The sequence below is a fragment of the Poecilia reticulata genome, chromosome 9 (genome assembly GCF_904066995.2).
Source record: "Poecilia reticulata chromosome 9, P_reticulata-male-v2, whole genome shotgun sequence".
NCBI classification, from domain to species: domain Eukaryota; kingdom Metazoa; phylum Chordata; class Actinopteri; order Cyprinodontiformes; family Poeciliidae; genus Poecilia; species Poecilia reticulata.
The window spans coordinates 14,429,110-14,446,025 of record NC_088838.1 but is presented as its reverse complement, the minus strand read 5'-3'; the positions used below and the strand labels follow the sequence as shown (position 1 = coordinate 14,446,025).

The 16,916-nt window shown below is 37.2% G+C and overlaps 1 protein-coding gene across 6 annotated transcripts in view; it reads right to left on the bottom strand.

The window, feature by feature from the left end:
• Positions 1–16,916, bottom strand: part of mctp1a (multiple C2 domains, transmembrane 1a) — a 145,870-nt gene that overhangs the window by 109,771 nt on the left and 19,183 nt on the right. Inside the window, exon 1 of one of the 6 annotated variants that reach the window (XM_008418930.2) lies at positions 12,196–12,417. The exons of the other annotated variants lie outside the window; for them this stretch is intronic. Within the exon in view, the coding sequence (XP_008417152.2) occupies positions 12,196–12,237 (42 nt within the window). The 5' untranslated portion in view covers positions 12,238–12,417. Of the gene's footprint in view, positions 1–12,195; positions 12,418–16,916 lie in introns of those variants that run through there. 6 annotated transcript variants of the gene reach the window in all.

Below are 16,916 nucleotides of genomic sequence, written 5' to 3'. Positions count from 1 at the left end.
ATGGTTGGTAGTCTTACCAAGGGAGAAAAAGTTTGACAGGCTTCTGCACATCTGAGGCTGACAGGCACCAGGAATGTTGTATGTTAGGAACTGGTAAATACATTCCAGAGTTGACATCTAGTTTCATATAAAAAAGGACCTTATTGAAAAAGGCCAGACAATGGACATTGTCAACAATAATGCCACTGACAAACGGTGAATAATTTGCTCCATGCAAAAGAGCTTTTATTGTGAATTCTGCGCTGCTGTCTCTACAGTTGTGTAATCTCAAATAGTTACGTCTCATATTGCTTTAAATATCAGTATATTCATGCATTTATGTATTGCATTTATTTTTATCTCAAATGAGATGCTGCACCTGTTTTAATGACTTTTCTATCCCGTGTTGTTTGGACAGTAGTCTGTTGTGTTGGTATTTAGCTGGCTCACATACAAGTGGACTCTCTCATTAGACTGGTATTTACTATTCAGCCAGGAAAAATGTTTGTACTCTGGTCAGTTGTCAGGTTGCACAGAGTGTGCTCAAATTTCTGATCATACAGATTTTTTTTGGTTGCCTTTTTCCTGTTTTTTTGCTGGCTAATGAACCGTTTCCTTATGTAAAAGCCAAATTGGTGCTTTTGTTTTATTTTGGAGTTGAGTTGACTCAAAGTAACTTTTACTGGACATGTTCGAAAACAACAGTAATATTGTTTTGATCCTGCTCTCAAAATATTGATTTAGTTTGGATTGTGAATTATCCAAATTAAATCAATGTGGTTGATTTGGTTTGGTTTTTATGTGGGAAACAATGTGAATCATTGTTTTCTAACCCATGAGGTTTAAAATTTAAACTGTGATAAAGTAGGCATTGTAGACAAAAGATGTCAATAATAATTTAGTATGTTTTAAATTACATCTGAGCGTATACTTTAGGCTAAAATAGTAATGCACAGTGATTTGGATAAGTAACTTTAATCTGATTACTGGATTTGAAATAGTAACCCAGTAGATTACTCATTACTGAAAGAAGTGGTCAGATAAGACAAAGGGTGCGTTCACTCTGCAGCCTGAAGTGACCACAATTCCGATTTTTTGTCAATTCCGATTTTTTTTTCCGGGACCGTTCACAGTGCCAAGTATGCGACCTGTATGCATTCTGCGGTGTGAACGGGCAAACTACCTGAAAGAGTCCCACATGTGCAGTAGAGGGCGCGGTAACATCGCACATCTACGATGTGAAGTTTATCAAAAATAAGCTCATTTGTTCTTCAAATTCACTTTGTTTAGTCAAAAAGTTGTTTCTCCTAACATTGTAAATTATGCTATACTGAATCTAAGTTGCAACACTGTACTCCAGTGTTACTGTAGTCAATAGAAGAATGTGCGCCTCTGTTCAACTGCCAAACAGAAATACTCTAGACACCATGTAATATATGCTGTCTAAATTTGATAAGGGATCTTTCTAAAGGTTTATTAGTAGATTATGTGGACATACTTTACAGTAGTAAGCATTTGTTGAGCATTTGTTAAAAAGCCATTCAATAAAAATTAGTCCAACTGTTTTAGCGTTATTGATGTTCTCGCACCATAATAAGGTTTTAATGTACAATTGAAATCCCAAAGGTCTCCATGCAGAATACTGCGGCATGATCTGACTAACAGCTTTAGCCATAATGGTTGTATAGAGGGACTTTAGCATTAAATCAATAAAAGATGGTAGACAGAATAACTTATGGCTGTACACCTGTTGTTGTTTTTTTTACCATTCAGTCCCTGATGTAATCACAAACTGGAAATGGTTGCATGACATTTTCGTCAGCCTATAAAATGGAAGACGAGAAAGATCAATGTGAAAAACACATTTGATGTGGTCTGACATCTGACCGCCTATCCTGCTCTGTTTCTTTTTCACAATGAGTATGAACAGAGATTGGTCTCTCTCTTCTAAGGACTATCTGCTGAAAAGGATGCCCCCTGGTCTCCGAGTAGCAATAACCAGGCCAGCCACACACCACCTCTGATGATTTCACAAAGGTTGCTAGTGCTCTGTTGATATCCAGACTGAAATACCTGTTGCCTGTAAGAAAGCCCCAACACTGTACAAATAATGATTACACACACACACCCACGCACACGCACACACACACACACACACACACACACACACACACACACACACACACACACACACACACCCACGCACACGCACACACACACACACACACAGACATATAGATAGGCCTGTCACAATAAAAAATTTTGCCAGATGATAAATTGTCCTAGAACATATTGTGATAAACGATAACATTGTTGTTTTAAGAACATTTTCAAGTAGTATAATAGTAATAATGGCATAAAAATGCAAGAACGCATTCTCAAAGATCAATAAACTTTAAATTCTAATGAACATTTAAACGCTGGAACTGGAAGACATTTGGAACTTCCAAAATAAATAAAGAAAACAACATAAACAACAAATAAAATAAATTATGAATTCTCTGTAAACAAAATTATGTTTAAAAAAAAGGGATAGTTGAGACCAAAACACCAGTCGGAAGACTTTTATTATTCCATTTTTGGTTAAAAAAAAAAGAAAAAGGATAAATCAAACAAATAAAAATGATTTAGTTTCTTTTTGATTTATTATGCAATTAATTGGTTTCCTGCTTATTGTGACAGGTCTACATATGGATATTGTCTTGTGCATGTCGTTTCAAAATCACCATACTTAGGGTCAGGCATTGCCTAACGCCAAAGTGCCAGTGTTCATTATGAGTATAGCTTTTCAAAAGTGAAGAGCTGCCATTTTTAATATCTGCCTTAGTATTTACATAAGTTCTTGAGAAAAAACGTCTACTTTAGAATACTAATCAGTCCTACATTTCTTTCTGGGCAGCATATCATAACAGATACTTCTTTTGTACAAGAGTAACCTGTAGTTAGCCCTGGGCACAGTATGTAGCCAGATTCTCATTTCTCACAGTAATGGCAGGTAATTTCCATGCTCTAAATGTCCCTTTAAAAATATCCTGAACCTATTTCTGCTTTGTCATTAATAGAAAATATCTCTCCCCCCCCTCCCCCCCCCTTTGTCATAGCACTTTCAAGTACCATGTGAAAATTCAGCCTTTATTTATTATTTAGCACAGCACATGGTGCTTTGGCATCTTTTCTCAGGAAAAAAAGTACTGTTAAAAATCTAAAAACAAAAAGAACTTTATATCTTAACTCAATTTACTGCACTGTAAATTACATGTACTCAATACTAGGTCAGTACTCTTTTAGTATGAAACACTGCATCAGTTATGACAGTGATCAGCCTATGGCTGTGTTCAGGAGTTTAGGAAGCCCAAATTGCTATTGGTCATTTCAAACGCATTTCCCTTGTTGGGTCCAATGTCTCTCATCTTCTTTTTCACAAACTGGCTGCAGCGTCGATAAATTTACCAGAAAGTAAACATCTGAAACCTAACTCTGTATGTAGTAAATATAAAATCATGTAGTTCAACTCTTTGAATGGAAATTCTAAAATAGAGATTTTCATGATGTTTTAAATTGGGTGAGATGAGCCAATATATATATATATATATATATATATATATATATATATATATATATATATATATATATATATATATATATATATATATATATATATATATCATATGACCTATGTGAAACACAGATCCAACAAATCACATCTACAAGCTCTATTCACTTCACTCTTCTAGAGCGGTAGAGAGGGGCTCTGCAGCCCCTTTCAAGAATGTTGCCAGATAAACTTTAGTAGTTTTATTTGCTGACAGAGTGATGGATGGCTGTTATCTAAATCATGCTGCTGAGCTAATGGTCCTGATGTTGAGGTGTTGGCATCCTGGGGTTATGTGTCTGGCAGAAAATTAGATTGCATTGTTACGGGTCTTGCTTGCAATTGATGTCCAATCCTGAAACTAACTTCTAATTAATGTTTGCTGAATACTTTGATCAGAGCTCAGATGGAAACATTGTACCAGGACTATGTTCATCTGATTATTTCATTCGCAGCAAATAGGACTCCCGGCAAGTCATAATGCATGTATTTTAAACGCTACATAAGGCAAGTATTTAAGCTTTCAAAAACACAACTAAGCTAACTCAGAACCACACAGATCCAATGTTCCCAAATAAATAAAAGGAAACTATGTACTCTGAGTGCATCAGAATTCATTCGTTCTGATGTAGTTTATATCTGTCAAGAAAAGAGTGCTGACCCAGAGTCCCTCCTTCAGTGTTCAAACCATAGAACAACAGCATGGTACATAGACGCTACGATCACAACCACATATTGTAGGAAAGGCTCTTGAGGTTTGCCAGTGAGGCCTAATACATTGCTAGAAATGTATTCGGGTTTTTTTTGTACTCACACTAAATTTAGAACATACGGGGGAGGAAAACACTGTAGAAGACTGAGGTTGTTTCCAGCTCTATATGTCTTAAAATCCTCCTCTTATATTTTATGTAAGACAGAGTAAAAATTCAGTTTAAACAACTAAATATTGTACATTTTTACAGATTGTTATTTTAAAAAGTAATTCATGCATCAACAAAATGTGACACCTATTATCTGGTTTTAAGAAAGGATAATAAATATTTGCAGATTTTGAAATCACCAGCTACTGACTGAGTCACCCTGAAGATGGCGAACTTTCATCCATCATTTTTTCTATGACAAGTGAACTGAATCCAGTACTGTCTGTCTCTGTCGCATTCAATCCATCTTTTTACTCTATTGTGTCAGAAAACCAACTTACTTGTCTGGAAACAATTTTACTTGTCTGTAAATTATTTTTAATCACAATTTGGAAATCAAATGTCATACAATGCCTTGCAAAAACATTTGTGAACCTTGGAGTTTTTAACTAACGTTACAAAGTCAAACATCAATGCATTTTATCAAGATTTTATGTGACAGACTAACATGAAGTGGTTCGTAATTCTGAAGTGAGAAGCAAATTTACATAATTAGTTGCACTGGATTTTATCTAAGACTAAACCAGATGTTAACAAAATCTGTAGAAACACAAATTTCTGTGTGCTAAATGCCACACAAATCAAAGAAATAATTTTTTATTCTTTTTGTCAATGTCAGAGTGTTACATAGGCAAAGATGGATGGGAGTACTATGCCTACAAACAACTTAGAAAAGACTCAATTTTGATTTCATGGTTTAGTCAAATTTACCTTTCTTACATTTGTAAAAATAATAAAAAAGAAAGGCTGTATTCTTTACAGTGAGGAATACAATGTAATGTCCCAGATATTTAAATATCTGCAGTCGACAGCAACTCTTTTCTGAAATTTTTCTGAACTCTCAAACTGTATGCAGTTTGATCATTTTACCCTCAAAAATAAATTCCTATATATGAATTTCAGTATTTTTTTTAGGAGTACCAGAGTTTATTTGAAAACGGTTTACACCACCATGTAACCTTCAGCTTCACAATCACGCACTATTAGTTTGTGGTTATAATAAGGCAAAATGTAAAGACATTCAAAAGATGGAAATGCTTCAGTGAGACACAGTTCATTAAAATCACGTCGCATCAAACATAATCTTAAAATTGCTGTGCAGTCCATTTATTAATGCTGCTGAGAAGCTTCAGCATGCACGGCTATAAGAGTATGATTGCTTCTCAGTATGTGCAGGCTGACCCTATGTAATGTAACAAGAGCCACTCAACTAAATAATGAGGTTTCTTTGGTGTGCTCTTTCCCTAATAACAGCCGAGCAGCCTGCTGTATAAATTGCAAGCTTCTTCCCACTCCAGACCCAGATTGAGGTAATTATTCTTCTGACGTAGCAGGTGGAATGACAGTTAAAGCTCGTATCTGCTGGAACGAGCACAAGTGAATCAACACACTGCATCATACAATTGCAATTCCAACTTGACATTAGAAGTAAAAGCGTTTTATCAAAAGCAGACACTTTGGGACATGCAGAGAGAAAAAAGAAATTTCTCTTCGGTTCCATTAATTCTGATCGTAAAAGATGATTTTACAGAACAGATGGTAGCACATCAATGGCCCATGATCATAAATGAGAAGTCTAGAGAGGCAACCCAGCATGGATAAAGTAGAAGGCAATGAAGTGATTAAGTAAAAAAAAAAAAATGACAGTGAATGAAAAGGAAAGAGTTCATTTGTTCAGTGACACTCCGAAAAATCTATTCAGCTACAAATCGACACTAGAAGAAAAGGACTCTGGTCTTTCCTGCTCAGAGAAATGAGACACAGATATTTCTAGTATCTTTCAATCAGGAAGGAAACTCTGCACTTGCATAATTAACCACAAAATGTTTGATGCTATCACAGTTTAAAGTTCTGGCAAGGAATGTCCGATGGAGCAGAATGTGCTGTTTATGTTCATCATAAATATACAGTACAACGTGTACAAACTTGTTACACAAAATAATCAATTTTACCAATTACATGAGATTTTCATGGCTACAGAAAACTAAACGCAACTGCCTCATGTCATAATAATGAACCCTTTTAACAACTGACTTCTTAAAAGTTTTAGGTTTTGCTTATCTGATGGTTTTGATAGCATCAGAATTACAAGACTACATATTGCCAGGCGTCATTAAAAATACACCACAGCTCTGAGACTGATCTTTTTTTCCTTTTTCGACATTTCAGCAGCTTGAAATGATAGAGTTCAGGGGGTTTTGCACAGGGAAGGTTTTCTAAATGAGAGCTCTGTGCAGCTTACATATAATATAATATAATATAATTTCTGTGTCTCTTAACTGTGTTTTGCAGCAATGACGAGTTGTGTCCAACATCTTCCACAATCCTTTTCTGTCCCAGTTCAAACATTTTCAGCCAAATCTTGGTCTTCATTTGGAAAGCATGGTGGGAAGCTTTTTAAAGAACTTACTAAGTCCAAAATAGAACAAAAACTCTTTTACATGAACACAATTAACCACAACGTTTTAGTAATTATAGTTGAACTATTACCCAGTCTATTAATCTATTTCTCTGCATCTTCTGCTCAATCTTAAATCCCTCTTTTGCTCTTACAGCTATTAGAGATTCTCTAAAACAACAATTCGAAGGATGACATGGTTTGATCATAGTATCCTGTTTTCTCATTGCCAGCATATCCTCCTCTCTACAGAAATAACCCCCTCTGTTGGACCTGCTTTACAATAAATGACTTCCCAAGGATCATCCCCTTATAATGCCATCAATCCTCCCATCCATGATTACAATCAATAGCTTTTTTCATCTGTGACATCAAATAAGTACTTTCTATGAGGTAAAGGAAATCCCTCCTAATTGAATGATGACTTATGAAGAATTTATGCTTAGCTACCAAAAATAAATCTTGCATAACCTTTCAAATAACACGCAGCAGGGATTACTGGGGCACATGTGTGCCCAGATAAGTGCAGCTACTTGAATAATGAGAAAGTAACTGAAGAACAGTGCTGATTGCTCACAATGTTTTCACACATATAATGAAAATACTTTTGAATAAATTTGGTTCGTTTGAATTAGTAAACATTGTTTAAGATAATAGATTTCGCACTACATTCACAGTATCGGCTTTAAAATTGATGGAATAGATAGATTCCTCTGGTATAATAGCAGCGACTGCAATAAGGTGGTTTATTTTGGAAGCTAATCGTCAATAATAAGTTGTTTTAAAATAAATAAATAAATAAATAAATAAATAAATAAATAAATAAATAAATAAATAAATAAATAAATAATAATTGTGGTTTAGTCGGTTTATTTATTTATTTTTGCCTGCAGACTTTCAAACTGCCTTTTTGAGGTTTGGACATGTCCAGATGTGACTGTTTGGTACGCTGTTGCTCCATTAGTAGGAGGAAGCTTTAACCTCATAAACTGTGGCTTCAGTTTATGCATGTTCAACATGCATTTGATGGGAAACTGCGCTACGTACACAGTTAGTGGTTTGTCCTCTACTGGTTACCAACAGATGAGAAACCAAGTGTTTAAAGCAACCACTGCAAGCAGCACCAATTTGTGCTGCTTGGTCTGCAAAAAATCACCAGAAAAATCTTGTATTTTGGTCTCTTAAAGACATCATCTATGTGTCACTAACTGGATGTATCATGAATCACCTAGTAAGTAATAATGGAGACTAAAATCAGTAATTATACTAAAGGTAGAACTTTAATTACACATTAGATTATTTTTTTCATTTCAATTATCCACTTAGTAAAAAAAAAAAGACATTTAAGTGTATAATTTGACAAGAGAACTTTAGCGACTTGCTTGACAAATCACTCATATTATAATGCTAATCCTTTGTACCATAATCCTTCATAATCTTACCTCAGCTGCCCTCCGTGTGTAACTCTATGAGAACTACCCTTCCTGGATACTTGGAATATGAACCCAGTTTTGTTTCCTTCTGCCAGCTGTTACAGGACTCATCCTCCCAGTTGTGCCAGTTGAGCTCAGCTCTGTTTGGTTTATGGCTAAAACTAAGTTATACACATATAAGATGAGAACGTGAGGCATCAATGACTCCATGATTACAACACTAATAAAGTCAACCAAGAACAGTCAATGATAAGTCACCACACTGTCACTACACATTTAAATACACTCTGAGTGATCACCACTACCAAATACACAAAATAACATCAGTTGACTGAACTAAAACCTGCAATACATTCTTCTCGGTTGTGTTACAAAATATTTTCCAATCAGGCTAAAGAGGATGTCTAAGCAAATTTTGCCTTCCATTAAATAGAAACCAATGCCTCAAACACATCCTCGAGCCACTGGCACCTGACAACTACACAACAGAGCCGTGCTCCATAAATAATGAAGAGGGAAGATGTTCCACTGTGAAAGAAAGATTGAGGCGGAGGTGGTGGAATCAGACATGTAAACAATGGAATAAGGGGAAATATGAAATACAAAACAGACCAATACACTAGAAGCCAAAATTGAAAAAAAAAAAAAAAACAGCTTAAATCCATTGATAATTGGGTGTGTCAATGGAGCAAGATGATGGTTTGCTGTTAATAAAAAAAATGCTTAATTATACATCAATAAGAATTGCAGCATCTCTTTCACACACAAACCAGATCACATCATCATCTCTGAATATGGTGACAAGCTCAGCTGGGAGCATCAAGTGTTGCTGACACTGCAGAAAGACAAGCTGTTCACCCGCTGCCAACCAAAGCTGTCAACCAAAAAAAAAAAAAAAAAAAATGTCTGCAATGACACTGACAAAGCTCTCAAACTGATCTGGGACCAGGTCTGAAAAATCTTCTGCCTAAACGTCTGGAAAATTTTGAACTCAGTCTACTGACTCGGTAGCTCCACAACAGAAAAAACAGCCGATGTGTTTCTTTGTCTTTTATGCATCACAAATGTCCATAGTATGTACTGTATACTTTTCAAGTTGACATGCAATAAGATAGGATTTATTTCCTTTTTGTATTTTTTTAAATAACCACTGCCATGTTTTTTTCTGTTCTCTAACTAAAACAAAACATTTGCCGATGTCCTCCAGTTGAATTATTAAATAAATCAGCAACCTCTCTCTCAAAATGTTCCCCGTCAATGCTTACCGAAGATAACTAGCAAGAGCAGCAGGGACCTTTTTTTCACAGTAAGCTACAAGCAGACTCAGATCAGCAAAGTGCATTTACAGCTCCCCACAGGGTGCAAGTTTGTTAGGTCTCCTAACATAACTTTTCTCCTGATTTTCTCCTTTTTACAGTATAAATTACCATGCAAATGTTCACCTAAAGAAGCCAAATCTGATCTTCAGAATTCATTATCAAGACGTTGTGTTCTGCGTTGATTTCCCAAGTTCAAAGATCCAAACGCAACTACACCAGTCTGGCAATTTCCAGCTGGATTCTTGGCTGTCTTGTGCATTTTTTCTTGTGCAAAAAAATTTGCAAAAATGTTAATTTATGCTTTTTAAATAAATTTCTCTGCACGGGGTAAGAGAAAATTTACAACAAAAATGCTGTGCAGTTATTTTAAAATAGCACAGTCACGTTCACAGAATCTGAAACTAAGTGGGATCAAACACCCTTTTAAAATCACTCCGACTTTAAAAGGAAATACCATATTATTTTGGAAATATTCATCTTTTCCTCAGTAGTTAAATGGTTTGCCACACGGAAAGTGGTGGTTGCCAAGCGTCATTAGTCACACCTCATTTAGCAACTTCAACGATGCCGTACTGGAAATGAGTGACAAGTCATTGCTGCTCGTGGGACCGGAAAGCCCCAGATAGCCCCAGCCTCCAGAATCGTGATGCAGAAATGCAGAACGAGGTGGTCTGCCATTATGCTGAGGCACATCATAAATACAGTATTTACATGACCAACTTTCATCTGAATTCTCCTACATCAGCATCTAGTTTTTAACAATGCGGTACAAGCTTTATGCGTCATGAGGGTGATGAATATAGGTAATTTATTCCGAAACAAAGCATCGCTCAGGTATTAGAAGCAAGACGACAATAGGGCTTAGAATCGTGTTTTGTGTAAAATCTTCATCCTCCAGGCTGTAAGTTTAGAAATAGTACATAACCTACCATCTTCTAAGCGTTCAAGTTTACTTGTTTTTCCACAGAAATGATTGGAAGCAGCCAGGCCGCAACACTCCACAAGTGTAACTAAGCAATCCCATCTGCAAAGACCTTTTCCTCTCCAGTTTCCCCTCAGCAGATAGTTACACCTGCAGCAGTGGCACTTGAACTCTGGTCTACTTTTTGGCAGTCATATATTTCAAATTCTTTTGAAATTATTCAGCTTAATTCACAAGCCCAGCATAGAAGACAAGTAATAAGCAAAGTGCGATGTTGACTGCTCAACTTTTCTTATTCAATGATGAATAAAAGGCTATAATACACACCGTGTGGTTAATGCGTTTTTAAGAATGTGCAATTTTCATGAGAAAGGGACTGATTCAGCAACCCCTTAGGGAAAAAAAAGAGTCCCCATAAATCCTTGTTCTTGGATCTGTTCCTGATGTTAAAAACACATTAGCCAGTCCTGAGAGAATTCAACAGTGTGCATTATGCATGCAATGTATACGAGTGAGTATGCATTCAGAACAGCCAGAATTACGTATTTCAGACCCAAGATGTTGGATTTCTGGCTCTCAGAAGTCTGTAGACATACACACATATACTGAGATTTTGAGGAGTAATGTGAGTTGATATTTAAAATTGATGAAAACTGCTTTTCCAGTAGACGGATGCCTTGTAATCTGTCTAATGCCAGTCTGATGAGCGAACACAAATAGGCACATATCGTCTTATTATACCATTCCTCTTCACCCCCTGCAGCTATCTTCTCTATTTTTACCTGCTGTAGTCTTTCCTCTTCTCTTTCATCCTCTCTATTCTCATGACATTTCTGCTGCTCTGCCTCAGTTCCACTCTCACATCTCATCCTTCATCCTCCTTTATCTTTTATCTTCCCATCCCCGGTCCCACAAGTAATGTTTTTCTATCTTTCTGGGCACGTTCAACACCAAAACCCTGGAAGCAGAGACTTAGGACTCGCATAAACAATTCTAGCAATAATGGCTTCTCAAAACAGAAGTGCAAGTTGCAGGGCATGTTTCTGCGCTTTACTAAATTCAAAACCAAACAAATCCCATACTTATTTGGTGATTCCCTGTTTTATGTCAGCACATCCTCACCTCTTCCTCCCAGTCAGCGCCCCTCCCTGCCCAGAGTCTGGCCAGTCTCGTGTCACACTAGCAGCCAGCTCAGGTTCCACGCTCGGCGGAAACTGGACACGACACACCCACTGCACCTCCGTCCTGCCATCCCAGCCACAAAAAAAACAAACAAACAAACACCCAACACCTGTGCCTAAGGGTAATGCGTTCTGTAAGCAATAAGTCCTAGCAAAGATCAGGTATATGGAAAGTTTGTATGGAAATCTGCATGCAAAACAGGTGAACATGACAAAGGAATGGAAACGTTGGTCTTACGCTAAATTCTTTCATCCCAAATTATAAAAAGACACCTTCCTGGAACAGGCAAATGCTACAATGCAACAATACCAGCATATCTTAACAAGTAGATCTATACCATTTTACATCAGTCTGTCTAAAAGAGCCTCCTACAAGAAGAAAAAAACAAAAAAAAACAAGCAGCAGGAAGACGTTCCAAACATTATTTTGTATGCATGAATGAATACCTACAGTAAGGCTCCGTCCAACAGCTGAGAGAGGCAGAGCTAACATCCAGAGGCTGAACACGCTCCAGCGTACAACTGTGGCTTCTGCTGGATTACTCTCCTATATGAGAGAGGCTCCCACACAAACACTAACTCGCTCCGCACCTCGCGCGTGCATGCAGCAAAGGCCAACCAGCTGTGAGGTTCTTGGTTACCCCACAGACAGTCACTCACAACTCTGCACACTGCCCTCTGTCTCTCTCCCTCTCTCTCCATCTAGCTTTCACTCAAGCACTAAACTCTGTGGCAATTCTGACTGTAGCCTAAAAAATGCTTTTTAAATTATTTTTTTTATTGACTTACAAGAGAACAGCCGGAATACTAATGCTACCAGCAATTTTATTTAAAATGTTTTTGATAAGCTTCATTAGAACACTTTCGCTATGCTTTACATATCTTCCCTATAGCACAGAATACAGCTACATATGCTGTTTTCACGTGTCTCACTTTTACAAGCTGCAATTGATGCTGTTTTGATTTATTTATTTTTTGCCTTGTGATGATTTACTCATCTTTGCGGGTGCTTTAGAAAAGTTAAAGCTCATGCATATAAGTGTTGTGGGTTTTTTTTACCCACCCGGCTGCTTATATCTGCACTCTGAAAGTAATATCCTGGAGTCAGGTGACATTCATTATTCACTGTCTAACACCCCTAAATATCAAAACTTAGTTAATCTCAAGGAGTTAATGAAACACCTACAAAGGTGTTTGGTTTAGTCAATAATCATTACTGCATCAGTAGATACTGTACAGCGTCAACAGGACCTTCTCAGTGTGGAATACTTGCATCAGTAGCGATAAGCTGTGCACAAATAAAAATAAAATAAACAAGGAGAAATGCTTAAAACGTAAAAGAAGAGAACAACCTGAGCGAGCAGCGGCCAGCAGCACATGGTGTTTTAAGCACATTAACTTCTTCTATTTTCTTTTTTTTTTAATCGAAATTACATTTCAGAAGGTATGTAGCATTCTTCTCCACCTTACTACATTTTCCCAAATCTTTCTGTTCTAATGGCACTGCAGTAGCAGGTTTAGTGGCCAAAAACATAAAAAATGTGCAACAGGGGCTGGAGCTGTAGGAATAAAAACACCCCTGTGTACCGGTAGTGTGCGCTAGTTGGGTAATGGTTAGGACCTGCAGTAATATTTCACTATCACATTGATGTATGACCTCACCTTCACTCTACCTGCAGCAAGTCATTATGTTTTCATACCTTGATGCTCAAAGTAGTTTTCTAACATAGTAAACATTTTCTACTACAATATGAAATTTTGTCCTCAATACCTTCACTTTTTCCACATTTTCATAAACACACATTGCCATAAATCTTAATATTTTTCACACTGCTAACCAGCCCATGATTAGAATCAACCCATATATTAAAAACGAACATGCGTATATGAATATTAATAGAGTTAATGGATACAGTAAAGAGGGATAAAAACAACAACAACAAAAAAGGTTAATCTAAACAAACATCTCAAACATAGTTGCAAATAAAGGAAATCAATATCTTGCAGCTTTCCGTTCCCTTTACATTCGAAAAGCAAAAAGCCAGACACCAAGCCAGACAGGGGGACACAACAACAGGGAGGTGCCACTTGGCTTCTTGGCACTGTCAGCCATGCAGTTTGAGGGTGTGTGTATATGTGTATGTACGTGGGAGAGAGTGTGCTTGTTCTTATATTACAGTAGAGTCAGGTCCCAGGACACGACAGCTGTCCCTTTCATGTCTGCTGTTGTGTTAGTCCTGATCAGCGCTGTGTCAGTCAGCAGGTCTTATGACTACAGTTGCTGAGTTCAAAACAACATACATCCGCAAAACCAGTGGCATTGCAGAGAGAAAAAAGCCTTACGGGAAATGTTTACAATGCTGCGTTGCATGCCACAGCACGGAACTTCGCTTACGTCAAAGTCAATGTAAAACAACTGGATTTGATGAAGTGTAAGATGAAGGAGAAATGTTCAGTTTTAGAAATGTGTTTTGACAAATATAGCACTGAGAGTCCGTTTGCTTTAGGTTACAGTTAGCATTAGAAAAAACAACGTTAACGTCAAAAAAGATTATTTTAGGACTATTTCTCAACTTTAAAGTCATGATAATATACATCACTCTGAGTAGGTGGTTCATTCATGCTGTGAGAAAGTGATATTTTTCAGAAGATAACAGACACAGCAAAAGAGCTCTGTTTTCTTCATTTGAGCTTTCAGCGTGTGTCATGGAATACAATGGGTGGCAGTTTTAGAAGTAGAAACTACATTCTCTGCACTATGTAACTGGAGGTTGCTGTTTTAATAATGCTAAAAAGGTCAAATTGTTACAAAAACTGGTTGCTGGCTAAAGGTTCCGGTAGGTTGATGTCTAAAATGCTGCTTATATCCTTGATTACAGCTGGGCATTAATACTCCACCAATGACATACACACAAATGCAGTGGACACACAAATATCTAACTGAAACACATTACTCCGAAAGGCAAGCAGAGTTGCACAGCAAAACTACATTTCTTTGACTTAGTTAAATACGCAGAGAGAATGCTGAAGTATTGTTTATTTTTAATCAAAAATAAGAAATTTCTGGTGTACACGCAATCAAAACCAAATACTCAAAAACAAACGTTCGTGCTCTACATCCGTCCTTGTTTGAATCTACCGTGTTGGTATGCTTGCATCTCCAAACCCTGCAGTGTGCACCATCTGTTTCCTCATAACTCATCACACATCACAGCGCATGCACAACAAAAGACACGCGCTCAAACATGCACCGCACATCATTAGCAAAACAGACACACGTATGCCTCGCACTTCAGCTGTAACTCTGCGTGACATAACAGACAGAAGAGCTGACAAAAGCTCCTGAAAGCCCGTGCAAATCTCTTCTCCGTGCTGCAGAGTCATCAGCGGAGGAAACGGGAAGAGATGCAGGCTTTGTCACTGGTAGCTGACTGGTGTCAGACTAACCGACAGATGGGCAGGCATGGCAGGCAGGAAACGAAGACGTGCACACACAGGGCTGTTTGTAAGATACAAAAATAGATTTTAATTTCCTCATAGACTTTGACCATTTCTCCAGAATTTAAATAAATAATGAATTCCATGACTGCCAAGCAGCCACAGAAAGTGGAAACGCGACAAAATTACAGAAGCAAAGTCAGAAGATTTCTCAACAGCCGGTAACAATAAAAGCTTTGTAGAGTGGACAGACACACTGTTTTCATAGATCAAACTATTGTTTGATCTCCTGCTGCCATTGATGGCGCAACTGAGTCTTTTCTTTCAACCTTTATCAAACAGTCATTGTGTTTTACCTTTTAAGTCGATTTTGGCTGCACTTTTTGCTTTGAATGTTTGTTTGTGTTTTTCATGTCCCATATTTTAAGCTTATACCAGGTTCGCTCACACATTTTTATATGTATTCTGCACATAAATTCATGACAAATTCTCTTTTGGAAGTTTTGCAAGCATTCGTAAGTGGATATCATTCAACTACAGTTCCTCAATCAGATTGTCCAGTGGACTGAAATCACTGTCATTCTTATTATGTATGCTACCTAATATAACAAACCAATCTTTAAAAAAAAAAAAGTAAAAAAAAAAAGCAGACTTCTATAAATAAGAATAAGTGCAATTGGTCAACAAAATAAGAATAAAAGTGAAAGGTTAAAAAAAATTAAGTCTAGGGAAAAACACAAATGAAATATGTAAAGGTAGTGGAAGAAAACAACATGATCATGGAGGATTAAGGGATGCAAGGATTTAAAAAAAAAAAAAAAAGAAAAAAAATAGCCATGTTCTGGTTTGTTTTAAGCAGAGTCACTACAGTGGCTAATCAACACTGGGATCCAGGCCAAACAGAACCCCTCCTGGGAGAATCACTTCTTCCCCTGGATCTATACATGGATTCATCATCTCTGTTTACTTTTGTCTGTCTCTTTGTCTGCGCCTATCTTCCTCCCTTTTCCCTTATCACTCCTTGACATTGCTTAGGTCATCACTTGCTACTTGCACAACTGCCTCCATCGTGACTGTTGATTAGGCGCCCAGTCCCTTTGTCCCCGGCATGTCTCCTTTTCCCATTTGAACTGTCACTAGCCTTGAAAAGTTCTGGTTGCTTCTCGATTGCCAATTTGCACTCAACATCTAACAGAAGAATGCAATAAACTGGGAGAGGAAAAACCTATTGCTTCCAGCTTATGCTGCTTTTTCCATTCCTTCATCGCCTCAAGTCACTTTAAAATGTTTCTGAATTTTCAATATGCGTCATGTTTATACCACATAGACGTGTAATATATCTGAGTAAAAGTACTTTCAGACAAAGAAAGCTTTATGTTTTTTAATAATGGAAGTCTCAAGGTCTTGGCTTGGCTTCAGAGAATTTCACACGCTAATAGAATCCCATTCAAAAACAATTATATTTTCTCATAAAAGACCAAGTAATTTCTTTTTTTCCCCCACAGGTCATTATGGGTGTCATTGGCAACATTTCTTCTCTCTAATAAGTGCCCTCTGAGTAATTAGTTTTACCTAATCCGTGGTTCTCAAACTGTGGTGCAGCTACTGCTGGTGGCCCTCGGGGCCGCCTCTGGTGATACTCAGGCTTAAAAAACAAAACAAAACAAAAAAACCAAAACAATGCTAATTTTAAAGCTAAGAAACTAACCAAACAAAAATGATTAGTTCAGGCAG